This window comes from Ammospiza nelsoni, chromosome 11, assembly GCF_027579445.1.
Source record: "Ammospiza nelsoni isolate bAmmNel1 chromosome 11, bAmmNel1.pri, whole genome shotgun sequence".
Lineage (NCBI taxonomy): Eukaryota > Metazoa > Chordata > Aves > Passeriformes > Passerellidae > Ammospiza > Ammospiza nelsoni.
The window spans coordinates 12145006-12166280 of NC_080643.1; the positions used below are offsets into that span (position 1 = coordinate 12145006).

Consider the following 21275-nt stretch of genomic DNA (forward strand, 5'->3'; position numbering starts at 1 on the left):
CTGTATAATAGACTCCATTCTTTTAAGAAAATGCTCATAATTACCTAGATTTAATTCAAACTAATTAGAGGTTACAGAAATCTCAGTTAAACTCTTACCTGTAGTGTCGTCGCTGCTTTTTTCCTTGCTTGGGCTAAGGGTGTCAGACAAATCGTTCGATTCTTTGACTCGTGCTTGGTTTTCTGCAAGAGATAAGGAAAAGCAACTACAATCAATAAATGCTTTGCTCATAATTTCTCCTGTACATCAAACTACTGATAAATGTCCAGAGAAAACAACTTGGTTCAAGAAACAGTTAAAAACCTGCTGGGTGCTTATTTCTTTGCAAGCCTGGGCTAAAATGGATTCCGCATCTCTGGAATCATTAACCCAGCCTAGCCTCTAATAAGGGATGCAATCGCCTCGTGCACAGCTTGAGCCTGGGTTAATGCTGTGTTCTTGCCAGCTGGAACTGTGCAAAAGCTGATTCAATCAGCAAACAAATAAGAAAAGAGAACTAGAACAATGCAGAGACTGTAGCAAGTCAAAGAAACTGCTGTAAAGAATAAAACTGTGTTTCAATATTTTGAACAAATTACATAATAACAAGACTTGCACATATCGTACTGTTCAAAAGAAGCATGGTGTGAACCATTAAAGAATCACAGCAATATAAATTAATACATTAGTTTCTAGAAAGAACTTTCAGTTTAAAATGTACTAAGAGAAAGTGTTATGTTGTTCCCACAAAAAAATTACCCTCGTGAAATATCTGTTCATATATAATTCAGCACTTTTATTACAGCAGCTCAGTGAAGGCACACAGTTGGTTTTGATGGGCTTTTTTGGTTTTGGTTTTGTTTTTGGTTGGATTTTTTGGTTTTGGGGTTTTTTTTCCCCAGCTCTAGACTTTTAGTAGAGATCACATATTTTCAAAATCAAAGAGATTTAATTACACCAGTGCATCTTCATCCCACACAGAATCACCCCTGACTCAAAGTCTAAATATTACACATGACGGACATAAATTTTTAAAAATTTTTCTTAAATAACAATTACTGTTTAGTTCTGATAGGTTCATTGAAAAGAGCAGATCATTTCTGGTGTGGGCTAACCCAGCAGGTCTGTCAGCAACGAACTGTCACCAACATACAGGTGAGGTTATGCAAAATGAAATCTTTCTTGGCTGCCTATTCAGAGCCTTGCTTTGACAGCTCTGCTGCCCACCTGCAGGTTACCAGAGGTTTCCTCTGAGTCTCAAGTTCCAGGCAGAGACATTATATAAAAAGGGGTCAATACAGCATTCCCAGCATGCAGACATCTCCCATCCATGGAGAAAAGCACAGGGAACACAAATAATTCCACCACATATAGATAACACGCATGCAACAATGAAGTACCAGGACATGGGACAAAAGGAGCACATCAGTAAATAAATCGTGTTATACAACAGCATTAGTATATGAAAATAAGTAAAAACCAAGGGAATAATAACACATCTTTTCAAATAACAAGAGAGTACACAGAACTAACTTCCCCCAGAACAAAAGAAGCAGAAACTGGAGACAATCTGTGCAGCTGCATGAGGAAATCAACATGACAGAACACGGACAGAAAAAAAACCAGAAGAAACCCACAAAGTTTTCTTAATCTAAAATGAAAAGTTTTCTATAATTCTGTGCCAGATTAACATCCACTTATACATGAAACAGAAGGCAGCAAGTAGAAACAAAGCAGCTGCTGAAGAGCGAGACTCTTCCCACCCTAACGCAACCGAAATCACCGGAGAAGAGGAAGGGAAAAGCACCTGTACAGTTAAAGCACGCCAGAGGTTCAGACCTGGCAGGCAGGTACTACAAACACAATTCCCACTTTAGCAGACTTCAAATTTCATAATGATTGCTTGTAGTTCAAAACTTAATCTCTGGGGGTGGGTGGTTCTTTGTTAGAACAAAAAGGGGTCTTTCTTATTTTTAGGAATAAGGTTTTTAACTAATATCTAAAGGTGTTTCAAATCAAAACATTTTACATTATCATATAGAACCAAGCTCACAGGATTGTCACTGAAACTGTAATAATTACTAAACCAACACATTAATTCCTTAATAAAAAATAGTTTTTTAATAGTTCTTTAAAAGAAGTATAACCTAAAAGCCTCACCCATGTCACTTTAATGAGTGGCCGATCCAGAAGCACTAAGCTGAGCAAGATCCACATGCAACTAACTTTACCATATCTGGGCATCCATGGAAATACTGCTTCCCTGCTCTGTACAAAATGGGAGGAACAGTGCAAGTTCCAGCCACTGGATTAATTTTCTCTGCCACAGCACCCCCTTATATACTTCCCTCCCACCCACACTTGGTACACCAGCTTCTTCCCCCCTCTGAAACAAAGCACAAAAGATGAGGCACCTGAGGAAAGATGCACCAGTTCTACATGTGAAACAGCAGAAGATAAATTATTAGAAACTCGCTTCCTATTCTGGAACCAGAGTCATAAGAACAAAACTCTTTCCTATACTATATTATATCACAGCAGTTGTTCCTATTTCCCATAATAAAACTGAGCTGAATAAATATAGCCAAAGTGATAAAGTATATTAAAATGTGTTGACATCATACTTGATGAGTTAGAATATATTACCAAACACTAAAAATAGCTCAGAGCTTTGCAATGGAAGGAGCATGCAAGTGTTACATTACAGTTATTGTATGCATTCTTTTGCCAAATATGGCACCTGGTCTATAGCTTCCTCATGTACAGAAAGGAGTTAAAGGGGCCATTCCATGCATTAAAGGAAGAGAAGATAAATTAAAATATCTCTGTAACACTGGAACTTTTAGCAAACGAACATTTATTCAACACAACAACACTTGGCAGAAGCTCAGAGGGTAAAGAGCTGAGGCAGTATGTCCAGACATCAATAAAAAGCTGCAGGAGAGGAGTGAGCCTGCAAGTCCAAACAACCTTACATTATTAGACACTTGAGAAACATTGACCTGCACACTTGTCACCAGTCCTGACCTTGGCATTGCAAGGTAAGGGTGACTGTTCCTTGAAAAGTCTTTTCTAATTAGCTCCTTTAATTTAACTTGCTTTATACATTAGAGAAAAGAGCTGGAGAGGCACATATATATTTTACTTGTAAAAGACACATTTAGGAGGTTAATACTTAGAGTTATGAGATAAGATAGAAAATAGTCTAATTAAAATACACTTTTATTTAGAACTTAAAATGACACCAAACATTATTTCCATGTAGCCCTACAATAAAACCAAAATCCCATTTGGAATTCATGCAGGCACTGAAGCTTGAAATGAATTTACAAAAACTATTTTTTTTTAAAATGCATATTCAAGTAAGAACTGAGTCAACATTGAGACTAGTATTTCATGCACTCAATCTTCAAAAATGGTTTCCATTAAATCTTTTTAGCCTACAAGAGTATTTGGAGTAGAGTTCAGCAAACAATTTCCCTCCCCTTTATTGAATTTCCCTTCAAATGCGTATTCAATAAAACTCAAACTGCTGGCTTAACACAGAACATGCACTGAGTGACAGAAAAAGCATGCTTCAAAAACAGTTAAATAATCCAGAAGTCTAACCTTTCAAAAGCTTTGTTTCTTCCACTTTGGTTAGATGTCCTTCATCTATGATCTTGTCTGCCAAACAAAATAAGTGTTACTTTCCAAGCTCAAATTTTCCCTGCACGCATCTACGTAGAGTACATTCCATGACCAAATTAAAAGCTGATAATATTACTTCCTACTCAGCCTTGAACAAAAACTTTATTCTGGCAAGGAATAATGAAACAGAGCACACAAGCCTACCAGAACTTTGTGATACAGTGCATAATTATTTCTCCTTATTAACTTACATAATGCTGCACTTCACTAATGAGAATTTAGAAAAAAAATAATTTTATGTACTTTAAAATAAAAAAAAATCAGAAGCAACAAATAATTAACACGTTTCTCAAGTTTAGTTATCAAAAAAGGAATTTGAAGAGCTGGTCGCATGAAACAGACATCCACCCAACACAGCAGAAACCTAAAAATGCATCACAGTAAAACAGGAATAGAGAAGTCCCCTCAACATCACCCCTGATTTTAACAGTGCCTGTGAAGTGTACACAGGAACAGCCTTTCTTTGTTTAAACCTTTCAAGAGAGCTGCACAAAACTCCAAAACTAGGAATGCATTACATTCAAGTTCATGAAAATGCAGTTTTTATCCAAAGTCTACTTTAGGGAAGTCTATTCATATATGTGATGTGCACAAAAATCTTAGAAGTGGAATTTGAGACTAGATTGCAAACTTCATCCTAACTCCTGCTAGGCTATGAAGTTAAACAAGAACACCAAGGGAAGAACAGGACTGGATTAATGAAGGACACCAAAAAAACTACTGAATAATTCATTTCTTTTTGCAGATGAGATTTCATTATTTCTAATTCCTTAAGAAGCAATGCCAACACAGAAGTACCGAGGATCCCATCTGACAGATCACATCCTCAATCTCTGTGCAGCAGATTTTACACTCTAGTCCATGTTGAAAGCTGTTAGCCCCTGAAATATCAGGCTTTGAGAAGTTGCCTCTGCCTCCCCTCCATGGTGTCCCTGTCAGATCCCTGATAACCAGGGAGGGAATGCAGTTTGCTGGATACTCCATGTGCTGTCAACAGGAAAGAGACACAGAGAAGGCTGAATGAACAGCACAAACAGGAGAGTTCAGACTAAAGAAGCTGTATGACAGTAAATCCTCTTAAAAAAACTTTAAGCTTTTTCAGCTTCAAGTATCTCTGAAAATTAACTTGTCCCTCTATTCCTCTGATGGCATGTTGCTGTAACTATGACAACCTAAGGACACATGCAGGACAAGATCTGGGAGGAGAGATCTTTTACAAACCTAGACGGTAAACAAACTTTCAGACAAAAACCCTGAAGTCTGAAGAAGGGTTTTCATGGCCAAAAGGTTGTCCTGTACTCTGCCCTCTCCCACACAGACAGATAAGCCAGTGGAAAAGAGATGTTCCCTTCACCTACTTTTATCTATAAATATTATTCTGCATTAATGTAACATTTTACTAACACTGCTTCAGAAACACATGAACAGCACACTGGATTTTCAGGACTGGCTTTAGGTCTCAAGCAACTGTAGGAGATCACTCATCATCTAAGTTCAGAACAGCCTCAAGTTCCTCAGAGCTGGTGAGAATGACTGCCTAGACAGAGGACAGCACTGTGGAGGGAATCAAGTTACTGGCAGCCACAAAAGTCAGGAGTTCAAGTGATACCATGAGTCTTCTTCCATTTTAAGATAAAATAAATCTAAACAAAAGTCTTTATATATGATTATTCCAGTACTGAGCTGTGGCTGGAAGAGGGGTGGAAGGGAAGGCAGCAAGAAAAAAGCTGGGGAATTCTCCCTGTAGATCTGAATAAAACAGCTGAATGCAAAAACAAGCAGCTTTCAACTGAGCTGAAGGGGTAACAGCTCAACCATGCTGGGCTGCTAGCTTAAAATAGGCTTCTGTAATCAGCTTACAGAGTAAAATTTAGCATTATGGATTGATGCATCTTCTAGCTTTCTCAATGCAGTAACTGTTAAACCCTGAATAAATAATTGCAATAAAAAACAAACTACCTTTCTTGACACAGATGTTTTCCAAACTGAAACTTCTGCAGCAGTTCTTTACACTCTGTTTCCATGGCTAAAAGAAACTACAGGCATGGGGGTTTTTGGCTTTTTCCCCCCCATTTCCATGGTGGCCTATTGCTTTCTAGAGTCCACTACTGATTTGACCATTTGTACAAAAGGTACATCCTTGGCACTGCTCCTGCAGCCAGGACCTTGAGCAGCAGCACACGAGGCTCTGCCCAGCCTGCCCCAAAGCTGGCACAGCCAGGGTTTTGCACTTGGACTGACACCTCACTTTCAGAACAAGTGAACATTCTCTGTGTTTCAAGAATGCTACCATTAATACATGGCATAAGCCAACAAAAAATAGATTAATTCAGCATGCTGGTATTTAGATATTACAGATATGGTACTTTAGATAAAACAGAAAATTGGATGTTGGTATCACCAAACTCCAACCTTATTTTTCACTGTTACCACCCTAGTCACTAAAAATGGCAGAATCTAGACAACAATGAGGGGGAAAAAAGACAGACATCTTCTTTGAAACAGCTCTTTCAAATCTCTGCATTTTAAAATTTTACTATTTCAGAAAACTTCATAAACTTTATTTGTTTTTAAATCACTTAGTGTTTTCCCTGAATCAAGACATGCAAACTTGGCTACCAAAATATAAATTAGGGTAAGGATCTTAGCTTGAATTTCTGGCACAAAAGAACGTTAGCTTTCATGCTATACAGTTCCTACCTAGCAGAAAGCAGAGAGGTACATAAACTAATGTTGTTACTGACACAATCTGCTGTGAAGTTAAGCTCTCAGTTAGTCCTTCAGATAATTCATATTTTCTTCTGCAGCTCTAAGCCAGCTTTCCTTTAGGTTTTTATGCATTTCCTGTATTTTCAATTTAAGAACTCAATTTTAGATTTAGATTGCCTATCACTATGTGCAATATAATAACTAAAATCTGTTAACATTACAATTATCACTTAACTAACATGGCCCCTCTACATTTATATTTTGCCATCAAAGTAGTCTTTGAAGTAGGCCAGGTTTGAAAACCAATAAAAAACCTGTCCCTCAATGCACAAATTTCCAACCATCTGAAAAAAGTGATACTAAACAGTTTTAACTTAGACACCTGCAGGTCAAAGGAAAAGTTCAAAATAATTAATTCAATCCATCCAAAAACTACTATTAATAAATCTGCAAAAATCAGCTTGGTGAAAAGAAGGAAGTTGACTTGCATTTAAAATCAAATGCAAAAAATCACAAAGAAAGGACACAAATAAAGAACAGTTAGACTGGAGTGAAAGCCAGGAAGTTAGCAGGGCAACAAATCTCCCTTTGGTCTATACATCATCACATTTTGGCTAATAATGCATATCATGGACTGATCAAAAAGAAGCACCATGACTTCTGCTCTTCACTGATTTTGATCAGTGATTACTAAAAAAAAGCTATGGAATGAGCAACAAGTGAACTGGATGTAATGATCAGAAAGTAAGAGACTTCCCAGATCATTCAGAGCCAGATTTCATAACACTCCACAGATGTCAGAGGTCAGGACATGTTACTGGATGGTGTTGTGAGCGCATTGTGCTTAAAAAATAAAAATAATTACATAATACCTTTAAAAATCTACAGAAGCTGGATTTTACAAACCATCTGGTTTCTGGGATTTTTATTATTATTGTTTAAGTAATAAACCTGCTCCCCTCTCAGTAAAGCCTCTTGGCAAAACCCCAGCATACTACCCCATGATGAGCTCCATATTCTTGCTCTGTATTGCCAGTCTGTATGATATTGTTCTACACTCTTTGCTGTGTGCCTTAAAACTTAATTTCCTGACAATCTCTGAACTGTGATTTTTCTCCCCAGGAGTCCCTAACTCTTGATGCTACACAGAGCAAAGAACAGGAGTAGAACTGAAGGGCAACATTTACATACAAAAGGCAAAGAACAGATGCTACAGTTTGCAGTTTTTAACCTCATGATATTGTGAGGCCTGACTAAACATATTTGAATATGGAAAAGGCAAACTTTCAGTCCAAGAAGAAATAAAAGAGTCAATGATTTGGCATTTTTCTTGATGTGAGAGTAAAAACTTAGACTGTCATAAAAAATGCAAAATCCCGAGCTCTTCTGAACTCTATTAATTCCTTTAAAAATGAAGCAGTTTTTGAGGCCTGGCAGTTTTTACACTGTAGCTTTCCAAGTCTTGAGAAAGGGTAAGCATAAATCCACTGATCTTAATTTTACCCTTATCAGTACTTCTTTAACATCATAGAATATTTTACTAGATACTGTTGATCACTTTTCCTTCTCAACAGTGACAGGACTGGTCACATTTCGTTTGCAGAAGTGATACTAACCTAATTTTGCCAAAATAGGTTAAGCTAACATCCAAACAATGAAAACAGGTAACCAATTTGTATTTGAACATCGCACAGTGTGCTCTTCATGTTCTAGACAAGAAAAACGTTTACTCAAGCATTTAACTTCATTTTTTACGTACTGAAAAACAAGATTCATACAAGATCTTTGCAAAATTTGGAATGATTTTAAACTGCAGCCTTACAGAAGACAGCTACCAGTCATTATGTTTTTAAATAAACATTTTTCAAATAAAGATTAAATTTTCTTAGACAAACATTAGCAGTATCATGTAATTTGGTTTATGGCACTGCAGTCTGGATCACAAAGAGTAAAATCAAACAAGTCTGCTGCCGTTCCTCATGAAAATTTGAGAGGAAAGAGTCTAATGGCCATAATGTCAAAAAATGATCCTGTCTTATTTTTGCTTGCAAATGCTTCTCTGCTTAATTTTAGGTACATAATTTCTATAAACTCTGAAGTAAAAAAATCCCAGATTTTTTTGAAGTTTAATACCACTTTGTTTCTCTTCATTCTAATGATATTTTTCTTTCAGTAGGCAAAAAGTATTAATATCTTCAGTTTTTCTTTAATTATAGATGTGCAGACAGTGCTGTTTCATTGCTCATTTTCAAAAGCATTTGCTTTGAAAAGCATGTTTCACATTCCAGAATAACACATCTTTCTAAAGACTGGTATGCAATTTTCTGTTTTTCTTAGAACAGTCTCTTAGACTTCCACTTACAAACTATGGACTTGTTTTCCCTTCTGCTCTTTTGTTAGAACTAATCTGGAGAATGTGTAAAAGCCTTTAATTATCAGATAAATTACAGCTAAGTGAAAAGGCACCTCATTCTCGGTCCTCTGCTGCCTGTGATGTTTGCTTAAACTGACAGGTTTCAACTTAATTTGCGACAGGAGAAAAATTACATCAGTTTTAAACTCCATGTGGCAATATTACCACCCTTTTGTAGGTCAGGGTACAATGATGGATGAACTGAGAAGAGACAATGTGACCATCACTTTGCAAGAGCAAAGATATCCTATTACCCCTGCTTAATACCACAATGCCACAATTCTATGCTTAGAAAATTTCTGCTACTACAGAAATATTAAATAGTAGTGACAAGTTCTGGTTTCATCCACCTTTTCTGTGTTTTCTGTTGTTTTCAAAGCAAATGTGAACACTCTTGTACTCACTCTGACATTCTATGAACTGATGAATAAATGTGCAGTCCCCTCCACTCTTTGAAAGAAAGTGCTCTAGTAGAGAAAGAAACACTTCAGTTTACATCTTCTTATCATTTTCAAACTGATGCAACAAAAAATTTGAAAGGCATATTAACAATATTTGTCAGTGTATTCACAATGGACTTTTGAATCACATCTGAGTTAATATGCAAGCAGACAACACATGAAATTGAAATGATGTCTGAGGGATATTAGGAAATAGATTACTCTTTTAAACTGGTCAGAAGAAAGAAGTACTTCAGCTGCATTTTCAAAAGAAACATGTTTTTAACCTATATGCTTCAGTATTTTTATTAGCTTTAAAAGGGTATTTTAAAAGTTTTTCATTAATCTTCACGTTGATTCTTCATATCTAGAATCCTCTATTTTACAAGTGTTATTGAATATATGTCTATACTTTTTAAACAGTTTCACTTTGAAAAGACAGTTCTGCAGCAGAGTTCCTAAAAACTGGGCTCTGTTCCCAGGTCCTTGCTCAGCCCCCAACTCCATGAGAATCCTGCATCTCCTCAAGGTGCAAACACTTCCTTTCTGAAGAACCTCAAAAATCCTTTGACCAAGAGTCCAGCAGTGGGAAAAGGCTGGCACCAGCACAAACCTGCAGGATGTGCTACATTCTAACCAAACTGCTCAATCATTAGCTCTGATATCAGAAGTTCAACTGCTAAGCTTTACTGTACCTCAAAGTTACTCTAAAAAATAAACTTTTTTTAACCCACAAGGACAGAGCTTTTAAAAAACAGCACCATGGCTGTAAAATTTATTTTCCACATTTAAACTTCCTTTTTTTTTCTTTTCATTTTTACCTGGTCCTTTAAGTGACTCTATACAAATTTCTCATATCTTCTTTATACAGTATTTGGCTCACAAAATGTAAAAATGAAAGCCAGGTGTGGTGCAACACACTGAGAAAAATACCACTTTTTGAAACAACTTAGTCCTACACCACTTTTATGAGGGGCTTGCTGTACCAACAAGTTCCTCTTTTCTGCAGGTCCAATAAGATAAAATGAATGCCTAACCATCATCCTCTAATACACTTTTTTAATTAAAAGCCTCTGGAGAGGTTTCAGTTCCTCTAGTTCTTAGTTCCCCTGCCCTGAATACAGCTCCTGACTGCTACAGCCACAGAAAAAAGTGAAGTAAACCATTATTCCAGTCATGTGTGCATACACTTTGAGGGAAAGAGAGACAAAAGAATTTTTAAAAGCATACTGATTTTACATGGGTCTTACAGTTTTCATCTTTCATTCTCGAAGTTGCTCAATCTGCATTATAAACCCAAAATTCTTAGCTCTTCTAAAATAATGCAGAACTACGTAGCAGAACAAAAACCAACAAACCAACCAACCAAAAAAACCAAAACAAAAAACACAAACAAATAAAAATCCCCAGAAACAACCAAAAACCCCAAACCAAAACAATGCCAAACAAAACCCCAAAAACCCTCCACAAAAAAACCCCAAAAAAATCAAAATCAAACAAAACCCCCAAAAACCCAGCAGTAACTGCTTCCTGCTGCTTTTAAGGGAACAAAATCCAAAATCTGACAGAGCAAATAACTGCCCATCTGTCATACAAGGGCTACACAAGGGACTGGAAGATGCAAAAAGGCACAGACTGTCATGAGGAGAACACAGGGCAGCAAGCTGTAAAATGCCAGAGAAATGGAGATGGATCAGGTAAGGCAGAGATGCAGGAAAATGTACAACTGACAGAATAATGAAAAGCTGCACTAAAATACAGAATAATGGAAGGGCATGGTATGCGCATGACAAAAAAGGTGATAGATAGTATAAACACAGAAAGAGACTTGAATGAGCAGTTATATGTTGTCTGTACTCAAAGAAAAATAACCTGGCAAAAAGCTTCCTAAAACTTCCAGGTTTAAGTACAAGTTCCTCTGTTACTCATAGGATGGAAGAATCTATTTTGTCATGCATCAATTCAGATGACACTGACTCTTGTACAACCCAAAAGGAGTCCAAAAGGGATTGCTTCTTCACCTTTGACCAAAAAAGTGAGTTTCAATGATATAATGGTATTTGTTATAATCACATAATGATTTTTAAATGGACAATTTTAAAATTTGGACTCGTAAAAGGTATCAGTATTTAAAAATCTCACATGACATTCCTGCCAACAATTTTAAAACACACAAAAAGTGTTTCTTTAAAAAAAATCAAATCTAGTATCATGTCATAAATCACTCCTCTGTAAAATAATTTATATTTGAAGTTAGAGCTCAAAAGCTTTTACAAAATGTGTGAAACTAGCTCCAGTTTTAAAAAGAGAAAAAGCAGATCTATTTCTTAACCATTCCATCAAATATTAAGCTATTACCAACCTAAAATCAGGCACCAGCAAGATGGATGAGTCTATATAAAAATAAAATCTCATGGCAGTGTAGAGAAGTGGGAACAAACATTGCATGTCCTGCTTGCTAAGCTCAGGATGCACCACAGCTAAGTGCACAAAATGCTGAGGCACTCAGGAGGAACCAGTACTCTGAGCTTTAGGGGAGGCTTTGGTGCAGCTCCTGTAGGTGTTTAAATTTACATAAGAGGACATATATATCTCAGCCAATTAAACAACCTGGAATCATAACTGGAATATTTTTTGCTATATGTGATATTGGACAATTTCACTCCAAAAACTGTGTATGTTAAGACACATGAGCTTAAATATTTGGCTCTAACTAACTGGCCTTTAAAAAACCCTATCACTTAGTTCAATCTGTATTAATTCCTTTTTCACATAAAGATACTTCTGGAGTTTTTACAAGTTAGTTTTCACTGTTTATAGATTTTATATACTCACATTTTTCATATTAAAGTCATAAAAAATTGGTTTTGCTGACTTTACTTATCATACTCAACTTTACCAGAAAAACACGGAGCGTACATGTGTTGCAAGGGAAAATTAAAAGGAAAAACAATCAATGAATTCTCCACTTTCTTGCATCACAACTCTGACAACATTCAATCAGTGGACTCCTACTGATTCCAGTGACAACCCATCACAAACAAAATAAACCAAACCAACAAAAAGAGACAGCCTCCAAGTGGTTTTGCTGTATTTTACAGAATTTTCTAAAAACACCGTGACTGGAAAAATACACAAAAAAACCCCCAAAAAGCTGGTCAGGAGTGGACAAATTCGTTTGCAAAGAGAAAAAATTCCAAGCAAAACTTTAGAGAACATTTTGAATTTGTTCATTTTCAAACATCAACGATAAGACAAAAGGTAGCCCTCAGATACACTACCTTTTTCTGTGCTCCCATTAATTTTAGGTATGAAGTCGTCAACTTGTATGCCTAGGATTAAGAAAGGGCATTATTTTTGGAATCAAGAAAAATGTTTTGGGCTTTGTTTCTTTATAAACACAGCATTTCGAAATGTACCTGGCTTTTCATACCACCACTTCAAAAGTACCTCATCAGACAAACCAGGCAGTTTGATGTGTTTCCTGCTAGAGATGATGCTGCTGTTTGTTCAAACGTCTAAGAGGTTATTAAGGCCAAAGAATGACTGCCTATTTCACACATATACGTGTGTATAAGGTGTGTGTAGATGGATATAAAATGTGATATAAGATGTGTTATAAAATGTGCTATAAAACAAGCCCCGGGCCGGAGCGAACGCCCGCAGCAGCAGCGCCCTCTGCCGGCCCTGCCCGACACGGCCCCAGCAGCCCAGGAGAGCTCCTTACTGGGGAAACTGGGAATCGGAATTCTTCTGCCAGACACCGAGACTATGAGATTATCATAACAAAGGTAACGGAATAGCGAACGCGGAAACCAGCTTGTAACAAGAAACTGATCACACCTACCTAAGCTGTTGTGTTCTTTAAGAGTTTTCTCTTGCAGGTGCTCTAACCGTACTGTAAACAGAAGTCCAAGAAAAAGGTATTTCACAGATTAAAAGAAAAACAAACAATCAAAGTTCTTTCCCCGCTATTGACTAACCTTGTAAAGCAGTCAGCCGCTCATTGGTGAAGTCGTTATCAGCCTGCAAAGCCTCTATTTTTGCTTGAAGCTCTTGCTCTCTTTCTTCCATTTCATCTATTTTATGCTGCAATTCCTTTTTCTCAGCCAGTCCTTTTTGTTGGATTTCTTCTTGTCTTCCTTCTGCTACCTGCTCCAAAAGATTTTTTAAATCCGCCAAAAAATCAAAATTAACATGTGGAAGAATAGATCTTAATTTTTATGCAACTAAATGTACCTAAGTGACTTTCTTAGCTAATCAGTTTTAAAAAATGAAAAAAAAAAAATCAAATCTACTACCTTTATACAAATTTTACTACAGGTAGACTGAGAAAAATCTCAAAATATCTGAAGCAACTTTTTGACTGAGGAACATAAATTTAACAGCAAGAGTAAAGGGCCTTAGAACTAAGAAATGCCCAAAGTCTCCAGCATCTCAATTCAATCACAACCCAAGAACCCTTCTGAACTGAATGTACACTGCACAGACCACCTTGATTGCAAGCCACATCTCTTTCCTTGCTGAATCTCAAGAGCATAAGTTTTAAACTGTCTCCTCTCTCAAAACAAGGTAATAAATTTCAGGTTCGATCCTTCTGGGTACACTCATCACCATCAGTGATCAACCCATTACTGGGAAACCAGCTGCCTTAGGAGCAGCAATTTAATCCTTTAATTTGGAAAGAAAAATTTCTCTGAGGTACTGAACTAGAAACCTGGGTTCCAATTCCAGTATTTAGCCAATATAAATGCACCAACTGCCTCAGGTCTCCAAAGATAACAACATTACCTTCCTCCTCCACAACGCCTACTTAACTGGACTGGAGACTCTTGGACAACAGGCTTTATCATAAAGTGATTATTCTGTTCTCCAGCATAAAGGACCTTAAATATTAATTTACTTCATTATTAGACTTAGATATTGACACTATTGCTAACTGTTTAACAAGTTTAACTTTTTTGTTAGTTGCATTAGAAATTAAACTGTATTTATTTGTTCCATTTATCACATTTATTCTATCCTAAGTCAGATGAAACTCTCATTACCTTTAGCTTGTCAGAAAGATCTTTAATTTCATTTACAGCTCCATTGTACTTATTAGCTAATTCCCTTAATTCTTCCTGAGTCCGCTCATTCATCTCTTTCAGGTGTGTACATTCATCTTCTGTGTTACTTAAACTCCGCTGCAAGACAGAATAATTATGCAATAAATAATAACAAAAGACAGAAAATAAACTACCAAACACTGCAGACAATAAACTACCAAACACTGCAGGTGATCTATTTTTTCCAAGCAGTATATACGCACAGGATGCCAACTAGTCTTATGAGACTTCTTGACCAAGGGAATATAGCAAATAATGATAAAGGAAAAGAGAATAATGTGAGCTATTATATAAAATCTCATATCAAAAGAGTGTCTACACTTTGACTGTAAAAGCTCCTTTTAAAGCACACTTTGTGCAAGTGGTTAACTGTATATTTCCATAAATGCTGCAGTTTAAGCAAGGTTTTACAGCATTTTTTAATGCATCTATGTAATTTTCCCTGTGTATGTCCTGCACACACTAATTTCTGTAAAACAGCATCATGAATTTTGAAAGCAGGGAGAAAAGGGAAGAGCTGAAAGAATAGTTTCTCATTAATGGTTTAACAATCTTAGCCCTGTCCAACAGGAGAAATAAACACTATTACTTAATATCCTGCAAGTGCAGAGTACAACAGATACTGACATAATGCAGCAACAAAGCAGGGATCTAAATAGGAGTAGTTACAACTATTTCAGCACTTCCAGAAGAACAGGCATGAAACTTCAGTACCTCCACTTCAGATAATTTTCTGACCACTTCAATTTTCTCCTGAAGGACCCGCCTCAGGGACTCTTTGGCTGTTGTCTCATAGTTGTGTTTGTCTTCCTGTAATGCTATAAGCTCTTTTCGTATACTGTCTTCTGTTTGATTCTGCACATAGAAAATAATTCAAGAATAGAATAATTAGTGTTTTGCTCATTAAATAAGTTAGACTGTGATAAAGCCTGTTCTATTAAAAAAGGTTTAGCAACTTCTGATAGACGAGAAAATGTTATGTTCAAATCAGCGATCAAAGATTCCTGATGTGACAGGGTATAAGTAAGTGATTTTTTGACAGCACACATTCAGTGGTCAGTTTTGATCCCAGTAGAATTATGGCACTTTTTTTTGGGCACTGCTAAGACAATGTCAAGCCTAGGAGACATAGAACTGGACAAACCAGGTCCCAGAGAAAAGACCTGAAACAGGACCTGCAGAAAAAGTTTTATAATGTAGATAGCTGAGAGGAAATAGAAAAAAAGAAATTTAAATCCAAGGCAGACATAGGTGGCCTAAACAATAATCAGGGTAGCACATACTTGTAACTCTGAATATCAGACAGGATATGGGCAATGAAAAATACAGCCACTTATTGAAATGCCTTGAAATACAGAGCAGACGTGCAGTTTTTGTGCTACTCAGATTATCAAAGACTGAATAGACTCATTTTGGAAAGCTTATGTTCCAAATGCTTTCCTACAACTAGCTATTTCCAAAACACTTGAAAAGAGCTGCCTTTCAGCATTCCTAATATCTGACTCCAAGTGAACTACTTACCTTTGAACAAGCTTGTAATTGATTTCCCATAACCTCTAGTCTTGATAGCAGCCTGTCTTCATCTATTAAAGCCTAGAAGAAAAGAAGTATCACCTTAGAATTATCCCATGCTTAATGTAGTGCCAGTAGAGTTCTGCTTTAAACATCTGAATTTTGTTGGAGTACTTACTGCTAATAGCTATTTCAAAGGTACACAACCACTAAATTTATTAAACACTGTATTTTGCACAGTTTTAGAGAATCACCATAAAGTTTTTATTATTTCTGCTGCTGTAATTTATATGGCTAAATTTATATGGCAGTGCACAGTTGAGTCCATAAGGAAAGGATGCTGCAGATACCTGCCAACTAGTATCTGAAGCCTCTTGTGTGACAGCAAGTAGTCGCTGAAGGGTTGCCAGCTTCTGTTCCAACATTTGTTCCCGATGTAAGGCTTCCTGTGAAGAGAGCAGGGCACCACTCAGCTCAGCTAGAACAACTCAGGAAATCAGAAACAACAGAAAAAATCCCAAAATACAACAAAAAATGTGAGTAGCAAACACTGTCAACTTGTTCAAAACCATAAACCCATTCCATTAAATCCATCCACAAGTTGATTTGGATAGTTTAATTAGAAAATGCTATCCTATAACCTCAGGTTCCTAAACCATTCATTTTTCATGCTATGCTGCACATGCTGAGGACACAGTTATTCTTCCCAAGACTTAAAGATACTTCATCTCCTCAATAATTTCAATAACAAAACTGCAGACACCAAAGGACAGCTTGGCAGATTCCATGCAATGAGCTGTTCATCCTCAAATGAGGTCACAAAAGAGAAATGCCAAGCAAGAACTACTATTTCTGTTTGATTTTTGGTTTATGACAGGAAGACAGAAGAGCATCTTCGTTAACTCCAGGATATGGAGAGAGAACAGATTGGTGAGTGAATATGTATTTGGCTTCCAAAGAAAGAGCATCTGCATGAGCTCCTTCCTGCTATGTCAGCAAATACATATAAAGATAGTATCTATCTCAAAAGCCTTGATGTGAACAAATAAAAATTGCCATTACCAAATAAACCAGGCAAAATAAATCAGTAGAACTTATACACAGTTAAACCTGGAAAGAATTTATCAGCAAAAAAGTCTTCATTTTTTCCCAGAAAGCTGATTTTTATCATCCTTTCTAAAGAGTTTACTTTTATCTATCAGCACACAGTTTAACATGCTACCATTTTGCAGTCTAACTCTTTTGTGCTGTGACATCTTGGGAAAAGCACACCTATTAAACTGACACAGAAGCAGGCACAGAAAGGCTGGTGATGCCAGTGAGGAAGAAGAGCTGCCAGCACTGTCCCTTCCTTGGGAGTTTCCAATAGATACAAGCCACAGGATAAGATTTTGTTTTGAACCAAAACATTCAGCCAAACTAAGTGCCTTTAAAAGAAAACTTACTTGTAGATACTGTGAAAGCTGAAACAATTCCTGAGAATACATACTGGGAGTGTTAGCAGCAACCTGAAAAAGAAGACAAGTAAGAACTAGAACGGTTTTGGATTTTTCATTAAACAGAAGTAATGCGAAATTCACTTAAATCTAGTCACAAAGATATACGTTACATGATCTAATAATAGCATCTTGCTTAATTTCTTGTTCTGTTATTATTTATGCTTTTTTTAATCACAGAACTTCCCAACTCAGGACTTAGGTCCCACTGTGTTTCTACAAATGTTTTTGAACCACCAAGACACTAATGAGTTTAAAGCTTTTGGTTCAGTTGAGACTGAACTGACAATAAAGAAACAAGGGGCACAAAGGTGAAGCCATTCAACTCATTGGCAAAGACAAATTGTGGGCTTCCAGCTCAATGTCACCACACATATTATGGCTGCACACTTCCTGCTGACCTACAAGCTATCATCATTGTCTCCCTTTGTAACATCTATTTCAGAATTAAGAAGTACCTGTATTATCTTTGAGTAATAACAAGCTGTTCTTCACTTGGAGAAAAGTGAGAGGTTGTTCTATGGGTTTATTTCAGCCAATCAAATGATTTACTAATTCTTGCAGGCTTCCTACATTGAAATAATTTTTAACTGTTTTCCCACAGTTATACCTGCAGTCCCTCCTCAGGATTTCTACCCTTGCCCTGGATTCAAGCCACACATATTGCTTAGAAATCTGAATTCAAACACAGTCTATAAACTCCTCAGGCTGCTGGTTTCATAACTAAGTTTCCACAGCTGCTTGATATTTTGTTCTTCATGTATAAAACTCTGATTAGAACCTATTTAAGTTAATCCTTCTTTTTAGAGGATAGAGAAATAATCAACTCCTGATCACTTTTCTCAAGGGAATATCCATTAGCAGCTTTTCTGCAAGTCCCCCACATTACCAAAGCTGAGTTTAAGAATTACACTTTACAATACTGACTCCATGACTCTACAGTGAGCAACTCTGCCTCTACAGGAGAGGTAGAGAGGTTTGGTCTCAGTCTTCCTTGGGAACACAACAGTGCTTTCCAGACTGTGCAGCACAGCTTCTCCTCCATAAAAAAATATTATATAAAGAAAACAGACCTCATCCAAACACCAAATCACGAGCTACTCTTGGGTCTCACAGAACATCAAGTATTAAATTATGCAACACCTATCAGTCTGTCAACCTGTACCTGGAAATGAACCATCTTAACAGCAATGGTTTTGTCCCAAAGCCATGTTTCAGGTGCCACAATGTAAAAAGTCAATTAACCTTCAAATATACACTGCAATAACTGCATTACTTCTCTACCTTAAATGTCACTCAAAATATTAAACTAGGTAAAAAGAGTCAGTGGAAAACATCAAAATGTTACTGGACAGATTTCACTATTTCTTCATCTTGATAACAAATCTGAAAATAGCATGTGTGTGAATAAGGCATAAACAAGGAAATTACTGAATTACCTTGTCAACAGGACTTGGTAATGGTGCATGGATAACACTGAAAAATAAAAAAATTGGTCACAAAATACATAAATGTTATACTTGGACATTTTCATCAGAACTAAAAATATAACAACATACATTTTTACTATTTCTTATTTGAACATGAAATTATATGGAAAATCTTCTATAGCAATTTACTTTTACTGATCTTTCCACAAGCAAGCAAAGATACCCTAAAGCTTCAGGCAACTACTTCTGGATACTAATGATAAAAGGATATTTAAATAAGCAATAAACCCTACAAAATTGTTGATAATGAAAGATGACTAAAATTATGCCATTTGTGATTAGCACTCAGAGCACACAAAATTTTAAAGTTTTTGGTTTCTACTACTCTTGGAAGATTTCTCAAAAATGGGCATATAGACAGAAAATGCTGCCAATATTCATCTGAGTTTCCGTTAGCTTCACTTTAGTCAAGTTTATGTGCATCTAGAAGAGGCAAAAGAATAATCACTAATAAAGAAAGAGGGCAGGAGAATTTGCTTATTTGCTTTACTTTTCTCTATATTCTTCTGGATCTAATACCAATTTCAGTAGAGTAAACCACAGTCAGAAAAGCCCAACTACATAATAATTTTTTCTTCTTCTTTATTCTTCACAGTTGTCTTAATTACTAAAACCAACAAGGAAATGAATTTTTTTTCCTCATTATGGCTGCAAAAGCACCATGCACTCAGTTACTTGCTTTGCAGGATTACAGGCAAACCAACTGCTCCCATGACGATTTTAAACATAATATCCATCAAGTCCTCATCACACAGTAGCTGAACTTTGGTAGATGTGAATCCATATCCTTACTCTGATCGCAATCGAGCTTCCATTCCATCTGGAAGGAACAGTTTGATTGTGGAGACTATACATCCATGGGTCACTGAAAAGAAACAAACACTAAGTCATCATGATCCATTACTGCTTCATTTCAAGTTCAGTGCTTCATGTTACAGTGACCAAGCAAACTGTCTAAAGAAACCCTGAGGCAGGCAAAGAGGAGGAGGCATGAACACCTTCAAGCACCAGTGCCTGGGTCTGTGCCTGGCTCTGCCTTCTCAAACCTCCTCTGGACACAGGAAACTTCATCATTATAAACCTGAAGAGGTCATGCTGCGTACTCAGTCCTGGCTGTGGAACAGTTCCACTTCCAACTCTTCCACGTGCTGCAATACCTGAAACTTGTCTTTACTGTACAAAGTTAAAAAAGTGAATGTTTTGATCATAAATGAGTAAAGCAGAATGGACCTTACCTGTACAATGGATCTTTACTGTACAAAGTTAAAAAAGTGAATGTTTTAATCATAAATGAGTAAAGCAGAATGGATCTTACCTGCAGCAGGTAACAGGAATGCAGAGGTATAAACAAAATAATGAGCTGCCTTTTGGACAAGATTCTGACAAGCATATCCAGAGACTTAGAAGGTAATATGTCCAATTTGTGTCACTGACACTTCAAAATGTGGAATTTGCCAAGCAATTATTATTTACAAAAAGGATGGAAAATGAAATCAGAGAAGTGTGCAGGAACCACTGAGAACTACATCCTTTTGAACACTGTAAGCAGCATCATTCAAGACAATACATTTCTATTTTGGGGTGCTTGCAGTGCACATCTACTGCATAGCCCCAGCCAAGTGGCCTTTCATTTGTGAAGAGGTAAACTTGCTCCTTGAGGACTAAATTCAAGATTTGTTTAACTCGAGAAAGATCCTAAGAAATAAGAGGAAGAACTGCAATATTTGATTTTTACATCAAATTCAAACCTTCTACATAATGTTTTGAAAAATATTACTGATATGATTTTCAGTGCCTTTGCAAACAGTCAAATTATGTGTGGGTCTTGGTTGACTTCTTTTCCCTGTATGGTTCTATTAATTGGAAAGCAAAAATTATTTCCAGATACATGGAAAGACAGCTGTACATTGTTCCCAAAACACTACCACAAGTGAGATACAAATGAGTGTGTGGTCGCCTATCATGAACCACTGTACCTCCAGCACCCACTAACATACAAAACAAATAGCTGCTCTCCTTCCTCTGTTATTAATATCAGCAAAACAGTTAATCTGGCTGTGGAAAAAAAAGGGCAATGGGCGTTTTAGGACACTGGTAATACTCCAGGGAAATGAGACAGGTCTTTAAGGAAGCTACCTCAATAGAATCTAAATATAGAGGAGAAATGATCCAACCAAGACAAGTTGGTTTTAACCTTTATTTAGCTGATGTTTTGGAGACATATTCTCCTGGCTAGAGCATCTTGTTTTTTTCAAGCTGACCTGGTAAAGTATTAAATTTACATGCCAGGGCAGAACAGATTAAACTACAGGGTTTGGGGTCTTGATTTATAAATTGAATAAATCCAGTTTGCAAAAAACATTTTAAAAATACATTAGCAATATTAGCTGTACCCCGTAATATATAGCTTTCACAATGCAGAATTCTTTCTTTTAGAG

At 36.7% G+C, this 21275-nt stretch overlaps 1 protein-coding gene across 24 annotated transcripts in view; it reads right to left on the minus strand.

The window, feature by feature from the left end:
* The window catches only part of SLMAP (sarcolemma associated protein), a 78275-nt gene that overhangs the window by 20881 nt on the left and 36119 nt on the right, over positions 1-21275 (minus strand). For 8 of the 24 annotated variants that reach the window (XM_059480131.1, XM_059480141.1, XM_059480143.1 and 5 more), the window contains exons 4-16: positions 19630-19702; positions 18787-18823; positions 17297-17359; positions 16202-16297; positions 15861-15932; positions 15054-15194; positions 14280-14417; positions 13215-13383; positions 13079-13129; positions 12513-12563; positions 9196-9258; positions 3589-3645; positions 99-182 (exon numbers count right to left, since the gene is read on the minus strand). In XM_059480131.1, coding sequence (XP_059336114.1) covers positions 99-182; positions 3589-3645; positions 9196-9258; positions 12513-12563; positions 13079-13129; positions 13215-13383; positions 14280-14417; positions 15054-15194; positions 15861-15932; positions 16202-16297; positions 17297-17359; positions 18787-18823; positions 19630-19702 — 1095 coding nt within the window. The remainder of the gene's footprint in view (positions 1-98; positions 183-3588; positions 3646-9195; positions 9259-12512; positions 12564-13078; positions 13130-13214; positions 13384-14279; positions 14418-15053; positions 15195-15860; positions 15933-16201; positions 16298-17296; positions 17360-18786; positions 18824-19629; positions 19703-21275) is intronic. The other 16 variants (XM_059480151.1, XM_059480138.1, XM_059480139.1 and 13 more) reach the window with 7 other exon arrangements.